A 16,542-nucleotide genomic window follows, 5' to 3' on the forward strand; every position below is an offset into this window, starting at 1 on the left:
GCGCGTACCTACGCGTCGCTACCTGCTGGGCTTGTTCGATGAACGCATCCACATCGAGAGAATGACTAGAAAAGCAATGTACAAGAAAGGCAAAGTTTGTAGTTTGAAATCTCTGCAAGCAATCGCACGTCGACCGAACTGCGTTCAAAAATCTCAAGTCCCCAGAATGGCCCGTGCATCTCTTCATCTCTTTTCTCATATCCCACTCGATTCCGCCTAGTTCACCATCACCCCACCTCGCTTATTACCTCTCGCCGCCCCTCGGCGTTCCACACAAAGCGTCTTTGACTCATATCTGCTCAGCACCGGTCCTCCCTGAGCCTAGTTTTCCTTGGATTTAGTGATTACTACGCTACATATTCTAGCTAATTTCACTCAGACGTCAAATAATCAATCAGGCTTCGTGGTCTAGTGGTATGATTCCTGCTTTGGGCTGTTGCACAAATTGCAGGAGGCCCCGCGTTCGAATCGCGGCGGAGCCCTCGAAGACGTTACCAGCGTCTTGCCTTTTTGGCGGTTTGGTTGTTTTTGCCGTCTTTTGTTTTGGCGGGCCGGGAAGACGGCGCTATAGCCCCAGTCGGAACCTCGGTGGTTTCGGCCACGAGGACGAAGCTTTTTACTCCCACCAGCAACCAGAACTCGGTTAGTCTAGTCAAAATAGGTCCCGCGTTGTAAACTCAAGTGGTTAAGGGATGAATATAGTGCAGAAAGCATGTGGCTGGTCGATGATGATACAGAGCGAGCTGCGGTGGAGCCCGATTCTTTCTTTTTGCCAGTTTGGGTATTTCTTGGTTGCAGAGGGCCGTCGGATTCGGCGTTTACATGGGAGCAGGGGTCACTTCTTTTTTGCTTCCGGCTGGAGGAGTTTGGTGGCCGGATGGATGATGCTTGTGAAGAGCGGTAAAGGGGTTGGCGCAAGTCCCAAGACGGTATGAAGCCCTTCGGGGTCCAATGACATGGCATCCCGACCCCGAGAGAAGGGTGCTGTATAACTTCAGGGCCAAGCACAGCCTTCAGGAAGCAAAGTGGAAAAGGTCAATCGTGATGGAAGCAAAGCTAGACTACCGAGATAAGACAATGAGGTATCATAATCATACACCTGTATCCGGGGCCAAAACTCCAAAAATATCAACACCGACATAGCAAACCCGGACTCCAGCACCCAGCCATTATCAAACAATGACGGCCACTTACTCCGGCCATTCAACACTCATCCCACCCCGCCTCACAATCACCTTCCCTCTCTTCTCATCCCTCCTCAGATCCTCACCCATGACCACACTCGCCAGCCTCCGCACCACCTCCTCCTCTGTAATCATCTCACCGCTAACCCCCGGCCCACAATCACCCATTTGGATATTCTTCCCTGTCCTCTCCTCATACTCAAACACATCCTTCAGCGTAAGCAACTGCATGTATACCGCGCAAAGCACGACGAGCGCCTCATCCAGAGTGACGCTGTAGCCCCAGACGGAGTAGCGCGCGCCGACGTAGGGGCGCTTGGATGTGCGCAGGAAGTTCGACAGAAGGGCGTTGTTAGTGTTGCTTGTGCTAGATGAGGAGCTGGGACTGAATAGGGATGGCTTGTTTTTGTGGAGCTGGAAGAGCGCGTCGAGAGTCTTGTAGTGTGTTTTGGTCCAGGGCTCGACTTTGGGAATAGGGTCGAATTTCGCGAGGATGGGGTGGGTGGGTGGCGGAGCATTCCCCAAAGCGCTCCACAGAGTCGAGGTGAGACGGCTGAAGATGCCTGAGGAGGGTGGAGCAGGCTCTTCGGTGGGTGGCGCAACGGCAATGACAGGCCTTGCGGGAGGCTTCAGAGCGGACAACGGTGCCTTCGCCGCCTTCAGTGGTGCAGATCGAGGGGATTCAGTAAACGTGGTTTCGCTGCCGAAAAGCGGAGCGTATGTGCGCTTCGGCTTCAGCATACTCTCCTCGAACGTCTGCTTGATTGCTGGCGGGCTTGACGGCATCATGGTGGTTGCCTTGTTCCAGCTCCTGCTCGGTTCGGTCACCTCTTCGATTTCGTGCAGCGTGCGCTCTTGTGGCTCATAGGCGTCAAGGTAGTCGTCCGCCTCGTTCCGAATACGCCGGAAGCTGGAGTCCGTGGGAGCCCTCATTTCCTCCAGCAGCTGCCGCTGGTCTGACGCTGTAGAAAGAACTGTATCACCGTCGACTTGGGTGTGGAAAGGAGAGCTCGGCGTAAGTGGAAGCGTCGATTCGTCTGCGCGTTGCTGGATCGACTCCGAAGAGGTGTCTGAGGCCCGGATCTCTTGTCGCAGAGGACTGCTCTTTGCGGGTGAGGATCGCAATGTTGGGAAACGTGGCGGCGTATTCAAGAAGGGATTCGGCTTGTTAGTGGCGGGAATCTTTGAGGCAGGTACGGGAGGAGATGATTCTGGAAGGAGGCTCTCGCCTTCGTTCATCAGCAGCGAGAGGTCCAACTTCTCGGTCTTCTTCCTCCTCAGCTCAGCTGATCGCTTCTTATTAAACAAACTTGGCAAATTGGAATGAAAGAACATTCCAGTATCATCAGATGCCTCGCTCATGTCGTCATATTCTTTGTCTTCTTCCTCGGGTATGGCAGACTCAACCATCCTGCCCTTGGCCTTGTCCACTTTCTCTCGGGAGGGTTCGTCTGACTCTGTCGACGGCGGCGTTGGCTCTTGAGGCTCTTCAGCTTCGTCACTGTATTGGAAATCACTGGAGCTCTTGCGTCGCCACGTCCGAGGCAGCTTGCCCCGAGCTGGCTTGATCGGTCCGTCTTGAGCAAACAAATCCTGAAGTTGAGGACTCTTCTCTGGCGAGGCACTATCGGCTTCAGGCAAGTCTGACGACCGGCTAGCCTCTTCTTGCCATATATCGGCGTACTCCTCCTTCTGGCCCGGCCCATCTTCATCCGCGATCACGGATATCTCCCTTCCACGTATGACTTCGCCCCGCTCGTTGACCGCAGTCATGTTTCGTCGTCCGGCAGCACCGCTCGCTCGTGTCGGAGGCGTATCAACCTTCCAGCTCATCTCGTCTTCGCTCCTAGCGGGACTGATGAGGTGCGACTCTTGATCGGCGATATTCAGTGATGGATACTGGACGTCAGCTGGCTGAGCAGCTGGCGGAGGGGACGGAATGGCGTACTCATCCTCTGGACTGAGCAGTCGTGAGTTGCGATGTTTCCGCTGGGGCGCAAAGATGTCATCCGTCGGGGCAGGTGGTCCTTTGGCCTTAATGGGGCTAGATAGAGAAGGTGAGGACTGGTTGCTTGTCTGATTCTGCTGTGCCAGCTGTTCCCCAAGTCGCAATCCCGCCTGTAGCTCTCTCCGCGTGCGCTCGCTGAAGCCTCGGAAGAGGTCGTCAAGCCGGTCACGTTGTTCAACCCTAGCCCTTTGTGAGGGTGCCGTTTCTGGCGTAGCGCGATTCGGGTCAACAACGCCCTGGAGTGCAACTCCTGCTTTGACCACCCGTCCGAGTTTTGGAGTCTCAGTTTTGGATGGCAAGTGTGTCGGTTGGATGGGCGGTGGGTTCGAGGGCGGCTCTGGGTCGATTGTTGGTGTTTTATGTCTTGGAGGAGCGACTGGTGGGGAGGATTTGAACTGAGCGGCGAGCGGCACTTTACGCGACGGTCCAGGGGATGATTTTGCGATAGCGCGAGGGCTGCTTCGCATTTGGCGTCTGTCGGAGGGCGGGATTCTGAGGTGTCGGTTCTCTAGTGTTGATCCCGTGTTTTGTACTGTTGGTGTGTTGGCTTGATACGCATTTGGTGGACTCGTCAAGCCGCCGCTGCTAGGGAGCGAGTCGACCGACACCATGCTAAAGTTCTCGCTCTCAAGGATGGTTGTATCATCAGGCATCCGAGTTGCGCCCTCATCGAAGGCAAAGTTGGTCACATCCTGCAGCTGATCCTCATCATCGTCGTCCTCCATCTCTGGCATTTGAACAGGCTCAAATTCTTCCCGCTGAGCCTCCTCGTCGGTTGCAGACGGCGTGCGCATCCCGCTTTCTTCGTCTGACTCCTCATCGGAAGATATTTCAGCCAAGGGCTTTCCTTTCGCGGCGGGAGTGCCTTTACGTGCGCGAATCCTTTTCGAAAGTTCGGTCTGTGGCGGAGTGAAGGTAATGGGCATTTCAATTTCTCTCAGAGTGTCCGGCCTCTTGTCGATCGGTGGCATGAGTGAGGTTCCGTCGAGAAGCGGGTCTTCGGCTGCCTTTACTCGCGGATCTTGGGGAATGGCCAAGGTAGTCTCGATAACGGGGACGGTCGTCTGCGTTTCCGGTTCTGGTGTGGCAATGTCGTCTTGAATATTGGCACCCTCGGCCTCGTCTAGGGCTGCCTCGGGCTCTTCTGTTGCTACTGAAGCGGAACCAGCACTGAGAGCATCTTGCGTGTGCTGCACCCCGACGGTTATCGTGTCCCCTTCTTCTGTTGGTGCCCGAAAGTGCTTTCGCGGACGTCCTCTCCGCTTCTTGGGCGCTGTGTCGGTATCCACGTCCGCAGCGCTCGCATCAGCTCCCACGCTGGAACTTCGCGCGCTCGCTTTCGCTCTGGCTCGGACTGGGGTGCCACTTCGCCTGGGTTTTGCGCCGGCCGCATCTGACTTCCTCGGTCGTCCGCGGCGTTTGACGGGCGACGGCGCGTCGGCGTCCTTCAATGGCACCGTGGTGGTCTTCGTCCGCGTGACGCGCTTCACCGTCGGCGACTCCATGTTCTCCTCGTCGCTGCCCGGCGCTGCCTCCACCGTCACTCGGATGCGCCAGGGACTCACACCGCCGGGCCGGCCGGTGTTCAACACCATCGATTTCGAGGGCGAGTCGAATTCGGCCGTCTGCGTAATGCTCGACCTGCGGTTCTGCCTGCTCGGCGGGCTCGAGACAAGAGGCTGCTTGGCCGCACGCGGTGCCCTGCGTCGTGCATGCGCTGTGTTTTCGTTGAGGGAGGCGGCGAGCGGATCTGGCGACGACTCTGGGCCGCCGCCATCGAGGTGGTCGCTCGACCCGGCTTTTCTGCGAGGCGGCATGCTGGCTTTCTCTGCGACGGCACGCAGCTGGAATGTTAGGAATGCGGGCAGCCAGCGACTGGACGTGGTGTTGGCCGCGGAAGCCTGGAATGTCGTCGCCGTAGCAACAATCTAATCGGACCGCGGCGGCGATCGCGGCGGACAACACCACGCCGACGGGCACTCGGCGCAGCGCCCGCAGAGCATGGCGCCGCAATGGGCATCCACGGGTAAGACGCTCCCGGGCTCTTGCAGAGCGCGAAGTTGACCAATGCAGGATTTACAAGGAGATTGGCCCCGGCCAGCGCATAGCCCTCTCCAAGCTCGCCGTCGACAAGTTTGAGGAGACAGGCCGGCCGCTGCGTATCGCTATAGACGTATCCATATGGCTCTTCCAAATACAGGCCAGCAAAGGTAGCATGCCTCGCGACGGAAACACTTGCTAGAGATGCTGATGCGCGACGACAGGCGGCACGAATCCGGCGCTGCGGACGTTCTACTATCGACTCCTCCGTCTGATCGCCCTTTCTATCCACCCCGTTTTCGTATTCGACGGGCCCAACAAGCCCCCATTCAAGCGCAATAAACGCACGGGGCCTAATGTCGCGTCGATTCCAGAGTTTCTAGCGAAGCAGCTCCTCAAGCAATTCGGCTTTCCTATACACCTGGCGCCTGGAGAAGCGGAAGCAGAATGCGCGTTACTCCAGCGAGAAGGCATCGTGGATGCTGTGTTGAGTGAGGATGTAGATACCCTCATGTTTGGCAGCGGTTTGACCATACGGAATTGGTCGCCCGAGACGACGGGCAAGACGCCGACGCATGTCAACGTATACGATGCCGTCAAGACAAAGAACGGGCCATCGGGCCTTGATCGCGAAGGCATGATATTAGTCGCCATGATGAGCGGAGGAGACTACGTGCCGGAAGGCATCCCCAGTTGCGGCCCAAAGACAGCATGCGAGGCTGCGAGAGCAGGATTTGGACGAGATCTCTGCAGCATCGCGAAGAACGACTCTAGAGCCATGCGCGAGTGGAGGGAGCGGCTGCAGCATGAGCTCAAAACAAATGAGAGCAAGCTCTTCAACCGGAAGCGTCCCAGCTTGAAAATTCCGGACGACTTCCCGCGCCTGGATATCTTGGGATACTACACGCATCCTGCCATATCGACTCAGGCTGGACTAGATAAGCTGAGGCGCTCTATTAACTGGGATCAAAATCTTGACTTTCCGGGGCTGCGCGACTTTACCCATGACGCATTTGACTGGGCGAAGCTCGAGGGTGCAAAACACTTCGTCCGCAGCCTGGCACCATCTCTTCTTGTTCGCCAGCTCCGGATGAGAGGAGAACAGAACGGTAGATTCCCTACACACAATATCCAGGCTATCGAAGAAGACGAAGCGCTGCTGGTCAAGGGCATCCACGGCAAGAGACAACACATGATCACGGACAATACTACAGAGCTTCGAGTGAGCTTTACGCCCATCGAGCTCGTCAGAATTGATTTGAGCAAAGAAGAGCCTGACGAGGTGCTAGAGGCGCAAGATGCAGTTCCACCAAGCTGCCAGGCCGGGGAGGCTGACTTGGATGAAGACCTACCTTTGGAGATCGAAGACGACGACGCCGCGCCTAGGAAACGTGGCCCCACAAAATTCGACCCTTACAAGGCCGCACGCATATGGGTTTTTGAGACCTATGTCAAGGTTGGCGTGCCGTTGAAAGTCCAGGACTGGGAAGCAGGGCGACAGAAGCCACTAAAAGCAGGGGCGACTACGCAAACAGCCCCGAAATCCAAGGGAGCAAGGCGTACGAAGACCACTGGTGATGCGCCGCAACTATCTATAGAACGGTTCGCAAAAGTCACAAAGCCTGGCGTCAAACTCTCTCAAGCTCTGGCCAAAGCACAGAGTGATCCTACGGATCCTCTAGCAGCGTCACGACCAGTGCCACAAACGAGGCCTACCATTGTCGACCTTCTCTCTTCGTCCCCTACTAAACCTACGAAGACCGTACCTTCTCCCAGGCAGACGAGAGACAAGCCACTCCCACCTGTCCAGGAAGACCCACCATCGAACGTATCGAAACGAAGACGGGCCCCAATGCAGCGCTCGCATACACTGCCTTCTGATCCAAGCGCCGCCGGCAAGCGACTGGATGACTCTCATTTGGATGCCATAGAGACATTAGATCTCGTTGATCTTCCTGCATTGCCGTCTCCTTCCCAGTCCAAGAAAGCAAGGGTACGAGCTACGAAGAACCCGCCTATTGGCCGCGCAGCTCGTGGCACATCAGTAGCTGATTCCCCAGGGAAGACCAGACAGACGACTCTAGATGCATGGCGCGCTTCGCCAGCAACAACACCTACAAAACCACGGAGGACGACACCTCCAGATTGTGCTGTGGCAAGACCAGCTCCACCGCAGCTCCAACCCCCGCAAGATGTGGTAGAGACGCTGGACCTCACGCTCTCTTCACCGCTTCGCCCTCCACCCAGGCGACCCACAGTGCCAACGAACCCGCGCCGAACCGCCGCACCAGCATCTGGCACACGCCCTCCGCTCCTCTCAATCTCCTCGAACGCATCCCAGCGGTCCACATCCTCGTCCTTATCTACATCTTTCAAGCCCAAAGCCGCAGCCACTGCAAGACAAACCCGCGGGGCATCACCGCGGCTCCGAACGACCAAATCCGCCTCGCCAGACATTGACACGCTTGATCTGACGGTCCTGTCTCCCCAACCACCATCTGTCAGGGCACCCGTTCCTTCCAAGCGCGCCGGCATACTAAATTCACCGCCACCCACCCAGCCCCTAGCCGGCACCCTCCGCCGCTCGCCTCGAAACCACGCTTCTACCTCACTCTCCCCTGAACCTGGGTTGCGCAAGCGTTCATCACCTGCGGCCTGGAAAGCGCAAGCAAAAAAGAAACGCGAAATTATTCTGCGGAAGAGTCTCGCTGGGGCGTGGGATTTTGTCGAGGCGGATAGTCCCGCCAAGGCAGTTGGAGCGGAGGGTAGTGGTGTGGTGTTGAAGGGAAAGGAGAGGAGAAAGTGGCGCGAGAGCGAGATTGAGGTTCTGGATTTGAGCTAAGCGGTGTAGGCTGGGAAGCTGGATATCTCATCTATGAATAACATGTTTCTTGTTCAGCGGATGGTAGATACACGCATGATCGCAGCGGCGTCCTATTGATATACCGACCGCATGCTCGTTACAAAAGTCGATACAAGAAGATAAGATTCGCAAACCACGTCTATCCTCTATCGTGAGCTATAAATGCGGCACTTTCAAGCTCGCCAGCAACAAGTTAACAATACTAAACAGACCCTCGCCCAGAATCAAACCGCTGGCGAGGACGATAATCGGAGTTTCACTCCTGCCCTTCCACCTGCGCCACCAGAGGCTGATGAGGCCGCCGATTGTGCGCGCGAGTGTGAAAGAGGGCGTGTTATACATGCCTGTACACATCGTTAGGTGGCTTCTATTTGATGGGATGAAGATACGTACCCACAGCAACGGCAATTCCTCCGGGGATGAAATCAACCCACCACCCGCTCAGGCCCGTTCTCTTCCTCGCATGCCCCCAGACCCTCGCCATGGTGCCTGCGGCGAATATCACCGCTGCTCCACCGGCCCACTGCTTCACCATTGGTGGGAGACCTTTGCCGGTGACTAGCCTTGCTGTGAAGATCCAGACGTAGCCCGTGGGGACTTCGAACAAGCCTCCTGGAATGGTGTATACGTGCGTGTACAATTTGTACACCCCAGCGGAGAGCACAGCGCCGACAGCCGAACCGATCATCTGCCCCCAGAACTGGGCGTTGGGCGCTGCGCCGAGAAGATGTCCGCACTTCAAATCCTGCAATAGGTCTCCTGCCTGCAAAGCAGCCGATTCGGATATAGCGCCCGCGAGCAGGTTGATGATGACCGAATTCTTGGCGCCAGGGCCAGAGGTAGGTGTGACGAGGGCGAAGATGAGCTGAGTGAGCTTTGAGATGCCGGAGACGGGGTTGAGGTCTGTTTCGCCAAGCGCCCTGACACCCATTACGGAGAGAAACAAGGCGAGCACGAGTGCCAGGATGGTGAGCTCTAACGGGATGAGGTTTGGAAATGAGACGTGGACAGCCACTACGCACACTACGAGGGAAAGGACGAGGCCAATGATGGTTGTGCGGGTTGAGATAAGGTGTTCTGGTGGGGCGTCGGGTTCACCTTCTTCGGCGAGATGGTGTTTGATGGCTAGTATGGGGTTTGCGAGTGTGCCGTCAGTGAGCTGGGTGTATACTGGTTTGTGGGTGATGTTGAGCGTTGCAAGTTCCTTCCAGGTGTGTGATTGATAGGTCTCTTTGACAGTAGGGTAGTAGAGCCGGACGATTCCGATTAGAGGTCGGAGAACAAGCCAGCCGAGGCTGACGAGGGAGTCTGCCAACATGATGGCAAGCGATATCCAGACAATCCATCCTTTGGAGCCATTTGTCCAGTCCGATACTGGTCCTGGAGCCCAGTCTTTGTGCTTGGCCAAGGGCGAGAGGATGGCCCAGCCGACGACAGCACCAAGCAGCATATGGATTGTGGTTGCGGGGCCCATAATGATCCCTTGACCTACGTAGGCCGGCGACGGATTCAGAGTCCAGAGCCATTTGTTCGCCAGCGGAAGACCGAAGACTGGGATGCCGTGCAGCTGGGGGATGAAATACGAGATGATAGTCTATACGCGTTAGCATGATCCATTTCTGAGATCAATATCACCAACGTAAAGTGCAGAGCCAGCAAATGAGACCAGAAGCAGTCGGATCTTCGCTTTCCAATCGCCATCCTCTTCGAGCTCTTGTTCCTGCCTTTCTTCCTCTTCTTCGTTTGACGAACGCAAAAGATGCTCTTCCTGCTGCGGAGTGGTGGGCTGCAGAAGCCGTTGTTCCTCCTCTTCCTCTGTATACGTAGACTCGCGTCTTTGCTGAGCAATGAGCTGTTTCGACTTCTCGTCACCATGCAGCACTCGAATCATTAGCGCTGTAGCGGTGCCGCTCGGAAACTTCAGCTTCTCCCTGATGATGACCTCTCGGCGCAGAGGCACAGCGAACACGACTCCGAAGAAACAGATCCCCACAGCCCAGATGATCAACCGCCAGAGACTGATATCCAAAGGCCCATTCTCTTCTGGCGTCAAAAGGTAGTTCAAAGCCGGGATGACACCGACGAATCCGCATCCCAGGGGCATCGTGCCTACCGATCCGGCAACAGACTGCACGAGTACATTTTCAACTGGGGTGAACGGATAGCTGATCAAACGGGATACGGTTTTGAAGTATGCAAAACCGATCAGAGCCGACGGCATAGCCATCCCAGAGACCCACCCTGTCTGCAGGCCGAAGTACATATTAGAGAAACATATTACAACTCCGATTGCAAGGCCGACAAGGACTCCGCGGAGGGTGAAGTTTTGGGGTTGCGACGCTCGTTCTGCAAGATATTTCCGGGTTCCGGACCTCTGGGATACGTTCCTACCGAGCGGCGTATCGTCCGTGTCGTGAAGCTCGTGGTTCCTTTCGTTATGTGACATTGCCCCGCTGTTCGATGATCCCCGGTCCGGCGCCGGTGCCAAGATCGCCCGAAGAGAGCTCTATGAAGTCAACGGAGAGTTGCACATTGCCAAGACACGATCTCGAGCGCTGGAGAAGTTTATCGATGAAGAGGCACCTGGGCGGGCCTGCCAGATGACACGGTAATGGAGGAGGTCGCATTATCCTTTCTCCGAGGCTAGATATGGCGCGATGTCATCTATCTGACGCCGGCACCGCCGGTGGCCATTAACTCCGATTTGTCAGCCCTGAGCAACCCTCGCTACTATCGTGAACACCAGGCTCACCCTTGAGCTCTTGTCGTCGCGCTCCGCAAACGGACCTTTGCCTACCCCGTTCCTCGTTACAGCAATACGCTTCTCGAGCCAGAATGAAGTTCTCATCTGCCATTCTTCCGCTCCTGCTGGCGCCCTTTGCCGCGGGAGAGCATACCTCGAATTGGGCGGTCCTTGTCTCTACGTCGCGCTTCTGGTTCAATTATCGGCACCTCGCGAATGTTCTCTCGCTATACCGCACCGTCAAGCGCCTTGGTATTCCGGATTCGCAAATCATTCTTATGTTGCCCGATGACATGGCCTGTAACCCGCGCAACGCGTTTCCGGGAACCGTCTACAACAATGCCGACCGAGCGCTCGATCTGTATGGAGATAACATCGAGGTGGACTATAGGGGATACGAGGTCACGGTGGAGAACTTCATCAGGCTCATGACGGACAGAGTCGCGGAGGATATGCCACGGTCGAAGCGCTTAATGACCGACGAGCGGAGCAACATTCTGGTGTACATGACCGGACACGGAGGCAACGAATTCCTGAAGTTCCAAGACGCTGAGGAAATCTCTGCCTACGATCTGGCAGACGCTTTCAGTCAGATGTGGGAGAAGAAACGGTACGCCGCTCTCCACACCCACCACAACACCAAAGCAGACGCTAACCGAAGCACAGCTACCATGAAATTCTCTTCATGATCGACACCTGCCAAGCTAACACCATGTACTCCAAATTCTACTCCCCCAACATTCTCGCAACCGGCTCCTCCGAAATCGACCAATCTTCGTATTCGCACCACGCCGACAACGACGTCGGCGTCGCCGTCATTGACCGCTACACATACTACAATCTCGAGTTCCTCGAAACGCAAGTCCGGGATCCGACGTCCAAACTTACAATGGGCGATTTATTCGACAGCTATGACGAGGAGAAGATACACTCGCATCCGGGCATTAGATATGATCTCTTTGAAGGCGGGGAAGCGGTTGCGAGGAGTAGATTGGTCATGGATTTCTTTGGGAATGTGCAGAATGTGGAGGTGGATAAGGGTGGGGTGGGGAATGAGGCGCAGTGGAGGGAGGAGCTGGAGGCTATTGAGAGGATGATTGTGGAGGCGAAGAGGAGGCATAATGTGACGTTGAATGTGCAACCGCAGACACAGCACGTTGTGGAAGAGGGGAAGCCAGCGCAAGCTCGGCAAAGTTTGAAGAAAGAAGGAGCTATGAGGGTCGATGAAGAGTCGGGATGGTCGAAGCAGATCGTTGGTGCCGCCACGCTTCTTGGATGTGCTGGACTTTGGTTCGCTGGATCCTGGTTCGAGTCGCATTGAGCTGGCTTGAACAAGAGGGAAAAAGATCGAAGCATCGTAAGAACCGTCCTGCCAATCAGCATGGCGGCGATCACGGTTACAAGGCGGATCACCCGGTACAGGTCAGCTACTCGCACCGGTCCACTGTCGCGATAGGCCCGCCACTGCCTTGCATGTCGAGGGAACGTGAGAGAGCCAGGAATCTACACCCAGTGAAGGGAGCGACAGCCCAGCGGTAAGTAGAAGCGTAGCTGACAAGCACGGTTCTGTTAGGAACCGTACGACAGACAGTATGATACCCATCAATCAAGATCAGGACATTCGGATATGCCCATGCAGTCTTGTTGAATTTATACATTGAAAGTCTAAACGGACAGCATCCAAGCTGCCAACAACGTGCGTGCCCCGACGCCCTACCAGTAATACAAGCCTGACCCGCGAATCTCCAAGACGGCGGCTACATGCAAGTCCAGCCCAAGTCTATGCTGCTTTTCGGTATTGTGACAAAAGTGGTACAAAGGAAAGGTGCGCCTGAAGAGGCCAACGGTCCAAGATGCTTCATCCCTTCATCCTTCCTTTTTCTCTCTTCTCCTGCAGATACCTCCAAGCTCGGGCCGGACCGGCAGTCAGAACACCTTTGACGCTCTGCACTGTCGATGGCCACTTGACCGTCTGGTCGATAGCCTTAGTGACCATATCCGGTAGGTCATTTTCAGCTGCAATGCGCCGATCGAATTTGCCTCCGACAGGCTTCTTCAGGCCACCTTTTTCGTCTTCGTCCTTGCTGGCTTCTAGCATTTCTTGGAACTCCCGGCCCGGAATGGCGAACTTGCGCTGGTAGAGGAAGTAGACTTTTTCTCGGAATGACTTCGGTAACCTGCGGACCATATTAGATCTCCGCTCCACGTCCATATCCTGGCTCAGTTTGAGATCGAGCTTTGGGTCGTCCATCCAGGCGGCCTTCGATGTTGCGTGCCCGTCGACGTAGGATATGTTTGGCAGCGACGTAATGAGGTCGTGGTATAGATATCTGAAGTTCTTGATCTGGTGGGTCACAATGTTGTCGATCTTCTTGGGGTGCTCGCTGCCGTACGTCATCCGAGGGTCACCCTGGTAACTGAGCCCAGCAATTGTGGAGTAGAGCTGTTTCTCCGTGAACTGAGGGGGTAGAAGAAGGAGCGCACATCGCACGGCGGAGAGTAGGTTGCGCTGGTTTGCGACGCGGATATTGGGTTCTTCGAAGAGAATCTTGACGGGTTTGTGGAGGCGCCCGGCAAGGTACAACGTATCCCAGTCGGTAAGGTCCCGGTGCAGCGTGTCGAGGTTGACCACGGCATACTTGATCATGGTGCCATTTATGGTGATATATGGGTTGAAGTATGCGCCTGCGCCGTATGCGTCTTGGACATGGCTAACCACGCCCGAGCCCAAAGACCCAAGAAAAGAGTAATGGTCCCGGTGCTCGCGCAAGTTCAACGAATGGAAGTGCTGGGAGAAGCGTGTGGCGAGCATGAAGTCGATCATCTTTCCTCCTCCTTTCTGCCATTTTAATATCGCTTCGGGAGCATCTGGATGTGGAGAATGCGTAACGCGCGACGTGGTCGCATCGGACTGCGGGAAGACGCCGGAACCGTAGGCGAAAGCGTACGTGATGGGTGGCAGCTGCCGCAGAATTTTCCTCAAACTCCTTTTGAATTCCTCATTCGTTTCCATCAACTGATTCTTCCCAAAATCCTTGTGCGGCAGCTGCGAGAAATCCGAGAGCGACAGTGCTTCATCCTCCCAGCCGGGTGGAAGAGACTGGTGGGCGGTGCTGGCGGTGGTTTGGGGACTCTGCTGGGTGGCATAACGGCGATTGGAGTAGAGCAATGGCCGTCTGCACCATGCTATCCGCGTCAACGGGCGCTGTCGAGACATGATGGAGGTGCTGCGATGCCTGAGGATTTGCGAAGTGCAAAGTCGCGCTGATGTAATCACTCTTGGCAACGGCGGGGCGTGTTTATTTGGGCGGTCGCGACCCAGCCTCTTTCTTCCCTCAACACCAACGCCGGAATACTGCAACACGGCAGCTTTTCCAAATCTTTGCATGCCAATTGCCTTCCGACGGTAGCAACGACGCTGAATCTGCATAACCGTCGAACATACACCCGACAATCACCATGGACGCTACCTTCGCGTCCTACCAGGCGCGGCTGGACAGCTTCGCGGCACCGAAATCGAAGTCGCGTCGCACCTCCACCCGATCGAAGAAGGCAGCCCCGAAAGCAGCCCAAAAGGCAGGATGGCCCCTCGCAGCTCCACGACCGGAGGACCTCGCATATGCCGGGTTTATTTTCAAGCCTACCTCAGCAAGCCCCGATAACGTGCAATGCTTCTCCTGCCTGACCCAGTTGGATGGCTGGGAGGAAACCGACACCCCGGCTTTCGAGCATCTCACCCACTCTCCAAACTGCGGCTTCGCCATCAATGTCTGCATCCGTCTGAGAAGCAACGACCCGGGACGTACCGAGGATGATCCGCTCAGTGAGACAATGCTGGAGGCGCGACGCAGGACCTTTGCGGATCTGTGGCCGCTGGATGCCGAGGCTGGGTACCCCAGCGTAGAGCAGGTATGACTGACTCGTTCCTGCTGTACTTCATGTCGCTAATATCCCATAGATGATCAATGCCGGATGGTACTACGATCCCAGCTTCGATATGCCCGATGGCGTCTCCTGCCCGTACTGCTCCCTCGCCCTCGATGCCTGGGACGCCGGAGATGACCCGATGGAGGAACACCGCAAGCGTTCTGCCGACTGCCTCTTCTTCACACTCAAGGAGTTCTACCACCCGACGCAGAAACCCAAGCCTACGCGCGGCAAGCGCTCGTCTAGCAGGTCCTCGACTTCCAGTCAAAAAGGCGCTAAGAGCACGCGCACCAAGAAGGCTGCTGCAAAGAAAGACCTCAGCAAACCGCTACCACCAACCCCCGATGAGGCTCTGACTGAAGCATTCGCGGAGTCCTTCGCAGAATCGGTGTCGGTTGCATCAGGACCTGCAAAAGCACCCTCGAAGGGACGCAAGACACGAAAGGCTACGCTTGATGAAGCTCCAACCGAAGTGTTCGCGGAGTCGTTCGCAGATTCAGTCGCGTCCGGACCCACAAAAGCGGCCGCAAAGGGACGCAAGACGACAAAGAAAGTGTCAAAACGTATATCTACTGCTTCGGTTGCTTCCACCACTCGCGGCACTCGACGCAACAAACCTACAACCGATGATATGGATGTAGATGTTCCAGTCGCACCGGCAACTCGCAATACCAGAACCAACAAGCGTACAAGCGACCACCTTGATGTGGAAGACCAGCCAAAGGCGTCAGCCAAACGGGCCAGGATCAGCGATTTCTCGAGCGGTCTGCCGGAGTTGGCGCTTGAATCCACGCCCCGCATGAAGACCCCGCAGCCTGAGATCAGAAGTCCCCAAGCTGCCCAGGCTGCCCCTCAAGCTGTTGCTGCAGCTATCGACTTTGCCAGTGCAAGGACACCAGAAGGCTCCCCGAAGGTGGCCCCTGCACATACGCAGGTCAGAACTCCAGAAGCCCAGACCGCCGAAAAGACCAAATCAAACTGGGACCCAATCAACATCGACGGCTTCTTCGAGAAGCGGCAGGACGTTTTCGGTATCATCTCAAATGTCATGGTCGATTCGGGTCTGGACAAAGAAAACATCGATGTCGAAATGGGAGGCACCACCGAAGCCCTCGCGGGTGCTGTCAAAGCCGGCCTGACGAGCCCCGAAAAGAACATGACAATCGAGGAATGGGTCATGTACAACGCGAAACGAGGAGAGGAGAAGCTCAGGACCGAGTGCGAGCGCCAGATTTCCGCTTTCGAAGCCGAAGGCAGGCGAGCGTTGGCGACTCTGGACGCAGTTCCCGCGCTATAAACGATCATGGCGGACTGCAGTTAATGGCGTTTGGGTGTGTTTTGAGGGCGGGTTCCCAGGGTTGTCGGGCTTGTATGCCGCTATCCGCCATCCCCGCCCCTTCATCGCGGCTTGAGATATCCATTGGGTCGTAGGCTTTGACGGGCCTCCCCTTTGGGTGTCAACATAGCCAGGTGAAGGGGTGGGTTGAGGCGAGGCATTGCAGTTCGACTACTCTACTTCTTTTCTGTGTTGTACTCTATCTTTCGGCGGTGTATTCGTAGCGGGCGTTTTGGCTTTGTATCACAATAGAGGGCTGAAGGCGGACTTTTGCGGTTTGGCGTTCTGCAACGACGGATGGCCTTGTGAAGGCCTTTGGGATGAGCTGGAGGTTGCGCTTGACCATACAAGCATTCTGCACTGGCGTTGTTTTGTAACTTTGAATGAAAGATCATACACGAAGATGAGGATTGCTTTTGCGATGGTGCCTTGACTTGCTCC

General features: G+C 55.9%; 6 protein-coding genes and 1 non-coding gene across 7 annotated transcripts; 4 read left to right on the forward strand and 3 right to left on the reverse strand.

The window, feature by feature from the left end:
* Nucleotides 1–397: 397 nt before the first annotated feature.
* On the forward strand, nucleotides 398–482 carry BU26DRAFT_t54. The gene has a single exon. It is a non-coding gene; the product is annotated as a tRNA-Pro (tRNA).
* Nucleotides 483–1,043: 561 nt separating this feature from the next.
* BU26DRAFT_523234 (uncharacterized protein) lies at nucleotides 1,044–5,023 on the reverse strand. Its single transcript, XM_033829995.1, has one exon. It carries the CDS (start codon nucleotides 5,007–5,009, stop codon nucleotides 1,191–1,193), a length of 3,819 nt encoding a protein of 1,272 aa, XP_033678649.1. The 5' UTR covers nucleotides 5,010–5,023; the 3' UTR covers nucleotides 1,044–1,190.
* Nucleotides 5,024–5,107: 84 nt separating this feature from the next.
* Nucleotides 5,108–8,268, forward strand: BU26DRAFT_106297 (uncharacterized protein). The gene is made up of 4 exons (XM_033819332.1): nucleotides 5,108–5,218; nucleotides 5,266–5,402; nucleotides 5,457–7,225; nucleotides 7,298–8,268. The coding sequence occupies exons 1-4, from the start codon at nucleotides 5,205–5,207 to the stop codon at nucleotides 8,072–8,074; spliced, it is 2,697 nt and encodes an 898-aa protein (XP_033678650.1). The 5' UTR covers nucleotides 5,108–5,204; the 3' UTR covers nucleotides 8,075–8,268.
* Nucleotides 8,040–10,574, reverse strand: BU26DRAFT_465007 (OPT superfamily oligopeptide transporter). Its single transcript, XM_033825180.1, has 3 exons — nucleotides 9,735–10,574; nucleotides 8,489–9,689; nucleotides 8,040–8,439 (listed from the first exon to the last, which is right to left on the reverse strand). Exons 1-3 carry the CDS (start codon nucleotides 10,539–10,541, stop codon nucleotides 8,252–8,254), a joined length of 2,196 nt encoding a protein of 731 aa, XP_033678651.1. The 5' UTR covers nucleotides 10,542–10,574; the 3' UTR covers nucleotides 8,040–8,251.
* Nucleotides 10,575–10,930: 356 nt separating this feature from the next.
* On the forward strand, nucleotides 10,931–12,159 carry BU26DRAFT_509462 (uncharacterized protein; the record flags this gene model as incomplete). The annotated part of the gene is made up of 2 exons (XM_033827147.1): nucleotides 10,931–11,448; nucleotides 11,505–12,159. The coding sequence occupies 2 exons, from the start codon at nucleotides 10,931–10,933 to the stop codon at nucleotides 12,157–12,159; spliced, it is 1,173 nt and encodes a 390-aa protein (XP_033678652.1).
* A 322-nt stretch (nucleotides 12,160–12,481) lies between these two features.
* On the reverse strand, nucleotides 12,482–14,060 carry BU26DRAFT_523237 (mitochondrial import protein-like protein mmp37). The gene has a single exon (XM_033829996.1). It carries the CDS (start codon nucleotides 14,053–14,055, stop codon nucleotides 12,697–12,699), a length of 1,359 nt encoding a protein of 452 aa, XP_033678653.1. The 5' UTR covers nucleotides 14,056–14,060; the 3' UTR covers nucleotides 12,482–12,696.
* A 125-nt stretch (nucleotides 14,061–14,185) lies between these two features.
* On the forward strand, nucleotides 14,186–16,496 carry BU26DRAFT_554515 (BIR-domain-containing protein). Its single transcript, XM_033832267.1, has 2 exons — nucleotides 14,186–14,747; nucleotides 14,797–16,496. Exons 1-2 carry the CDS (start codon nucleotides 14,298–14,300, stop codon nucleotides 16,060–16,062), a joined length of 1,716 nt encoding a protein of 571 aa, XP_033678654.1. The 5' UTR covers nucleotides 14,186–14,297; the 3' UTR covers nucleotides 16,063–16,496.
* Nucleotides 16,497–16,542: the final 46 nt, after the last annotated feature.

The sequence above is a fragment of the Trematosphaeria pertusa genome (assembly GCF_010094035.1).
Source record: "Trematosphaeria pertusa strain CBS 122368 unplaced genomic scaffold BU26scaffold_16, whole genome shotgun sequence".
NCBI lineage: Eukaryota > Fungi > Ascomycota > Dothideomycetes > Pleosporales > Trematosphaeriaceae > Trematosphaeria > Trematosphaeria pertusa.

Excerpts from the sequence above, each read along its gene's own strand:
- BU26DRAFT_523234 (XM_033829995.1), bottom strand. The coding sequence starts at position 5,009 with ATGCCGCCTCGCAGAAAAGCCGGGTCGAGCGACCACCTCGATGGCGGC.
- BU26DRAFT_106297 (XM_033819332.1), top strand. Across the intron at positions 5,403-5,456 it reads CCAAATACAGGCCAGCAAAG|GCGGCACGAATCCGGCGCTG; the intron begins GTAGCATGCCTC and ends GCGCGACGACAG. Across the intron at positions 7,226-7,297 it reads CCCAGTCCAAGAAAGCAAGG|ACCAGACAGACGACTCTAGA; the intron begins GTACGAGCTACG and ends TCCCCAGGGAAG.
- BU26DRAFT_465007 (XM_033825180.1), bottom strand. The coding sequence starts at position 10,541 with ATGTCACATAACGAAAGGAACCACGAGCTTCACGACACGGACGATACG. Across the intron at positions 9,690-9,734 it reads TTGCTGGCTCTGCACTTTAC|ACTATCATCTCGTATTTCAT; the intron begins GTTGGTGATATT and ends TAACGCGTATAG. Across the intron at positions 8,440-8,488 it reads AGGAATTGCCGTTGCTGTGG|GCATGTATAACACGCCCTCT; the intron begins GTACGTATCTTC and ends CGATGTGTACAG.
- BU26DRAFT_523237 (XM_033829996.1), bottom strand. The coding sequence starts at position 14,055 with ATGTCTCGACAGCGCCCGTTGACGCGGATAGCATGGTGCAGACGGCCA.
- BU26DRAFT_554515 (XM_033832267.1), top strand. The coding sequence starts at position 14,298 with ATGGACGCTACCTTCGCGTCCTACCAGGCGCGGCTGGACAGCTTCGCG. Across the intron at positions 14,748-14,796 it reads GGTACCCCAGCGTAGAGCAG|ATGATCAATGCCGGATGGTA; the intron begins GTATGACTGACT and ends AATATCCCATAG.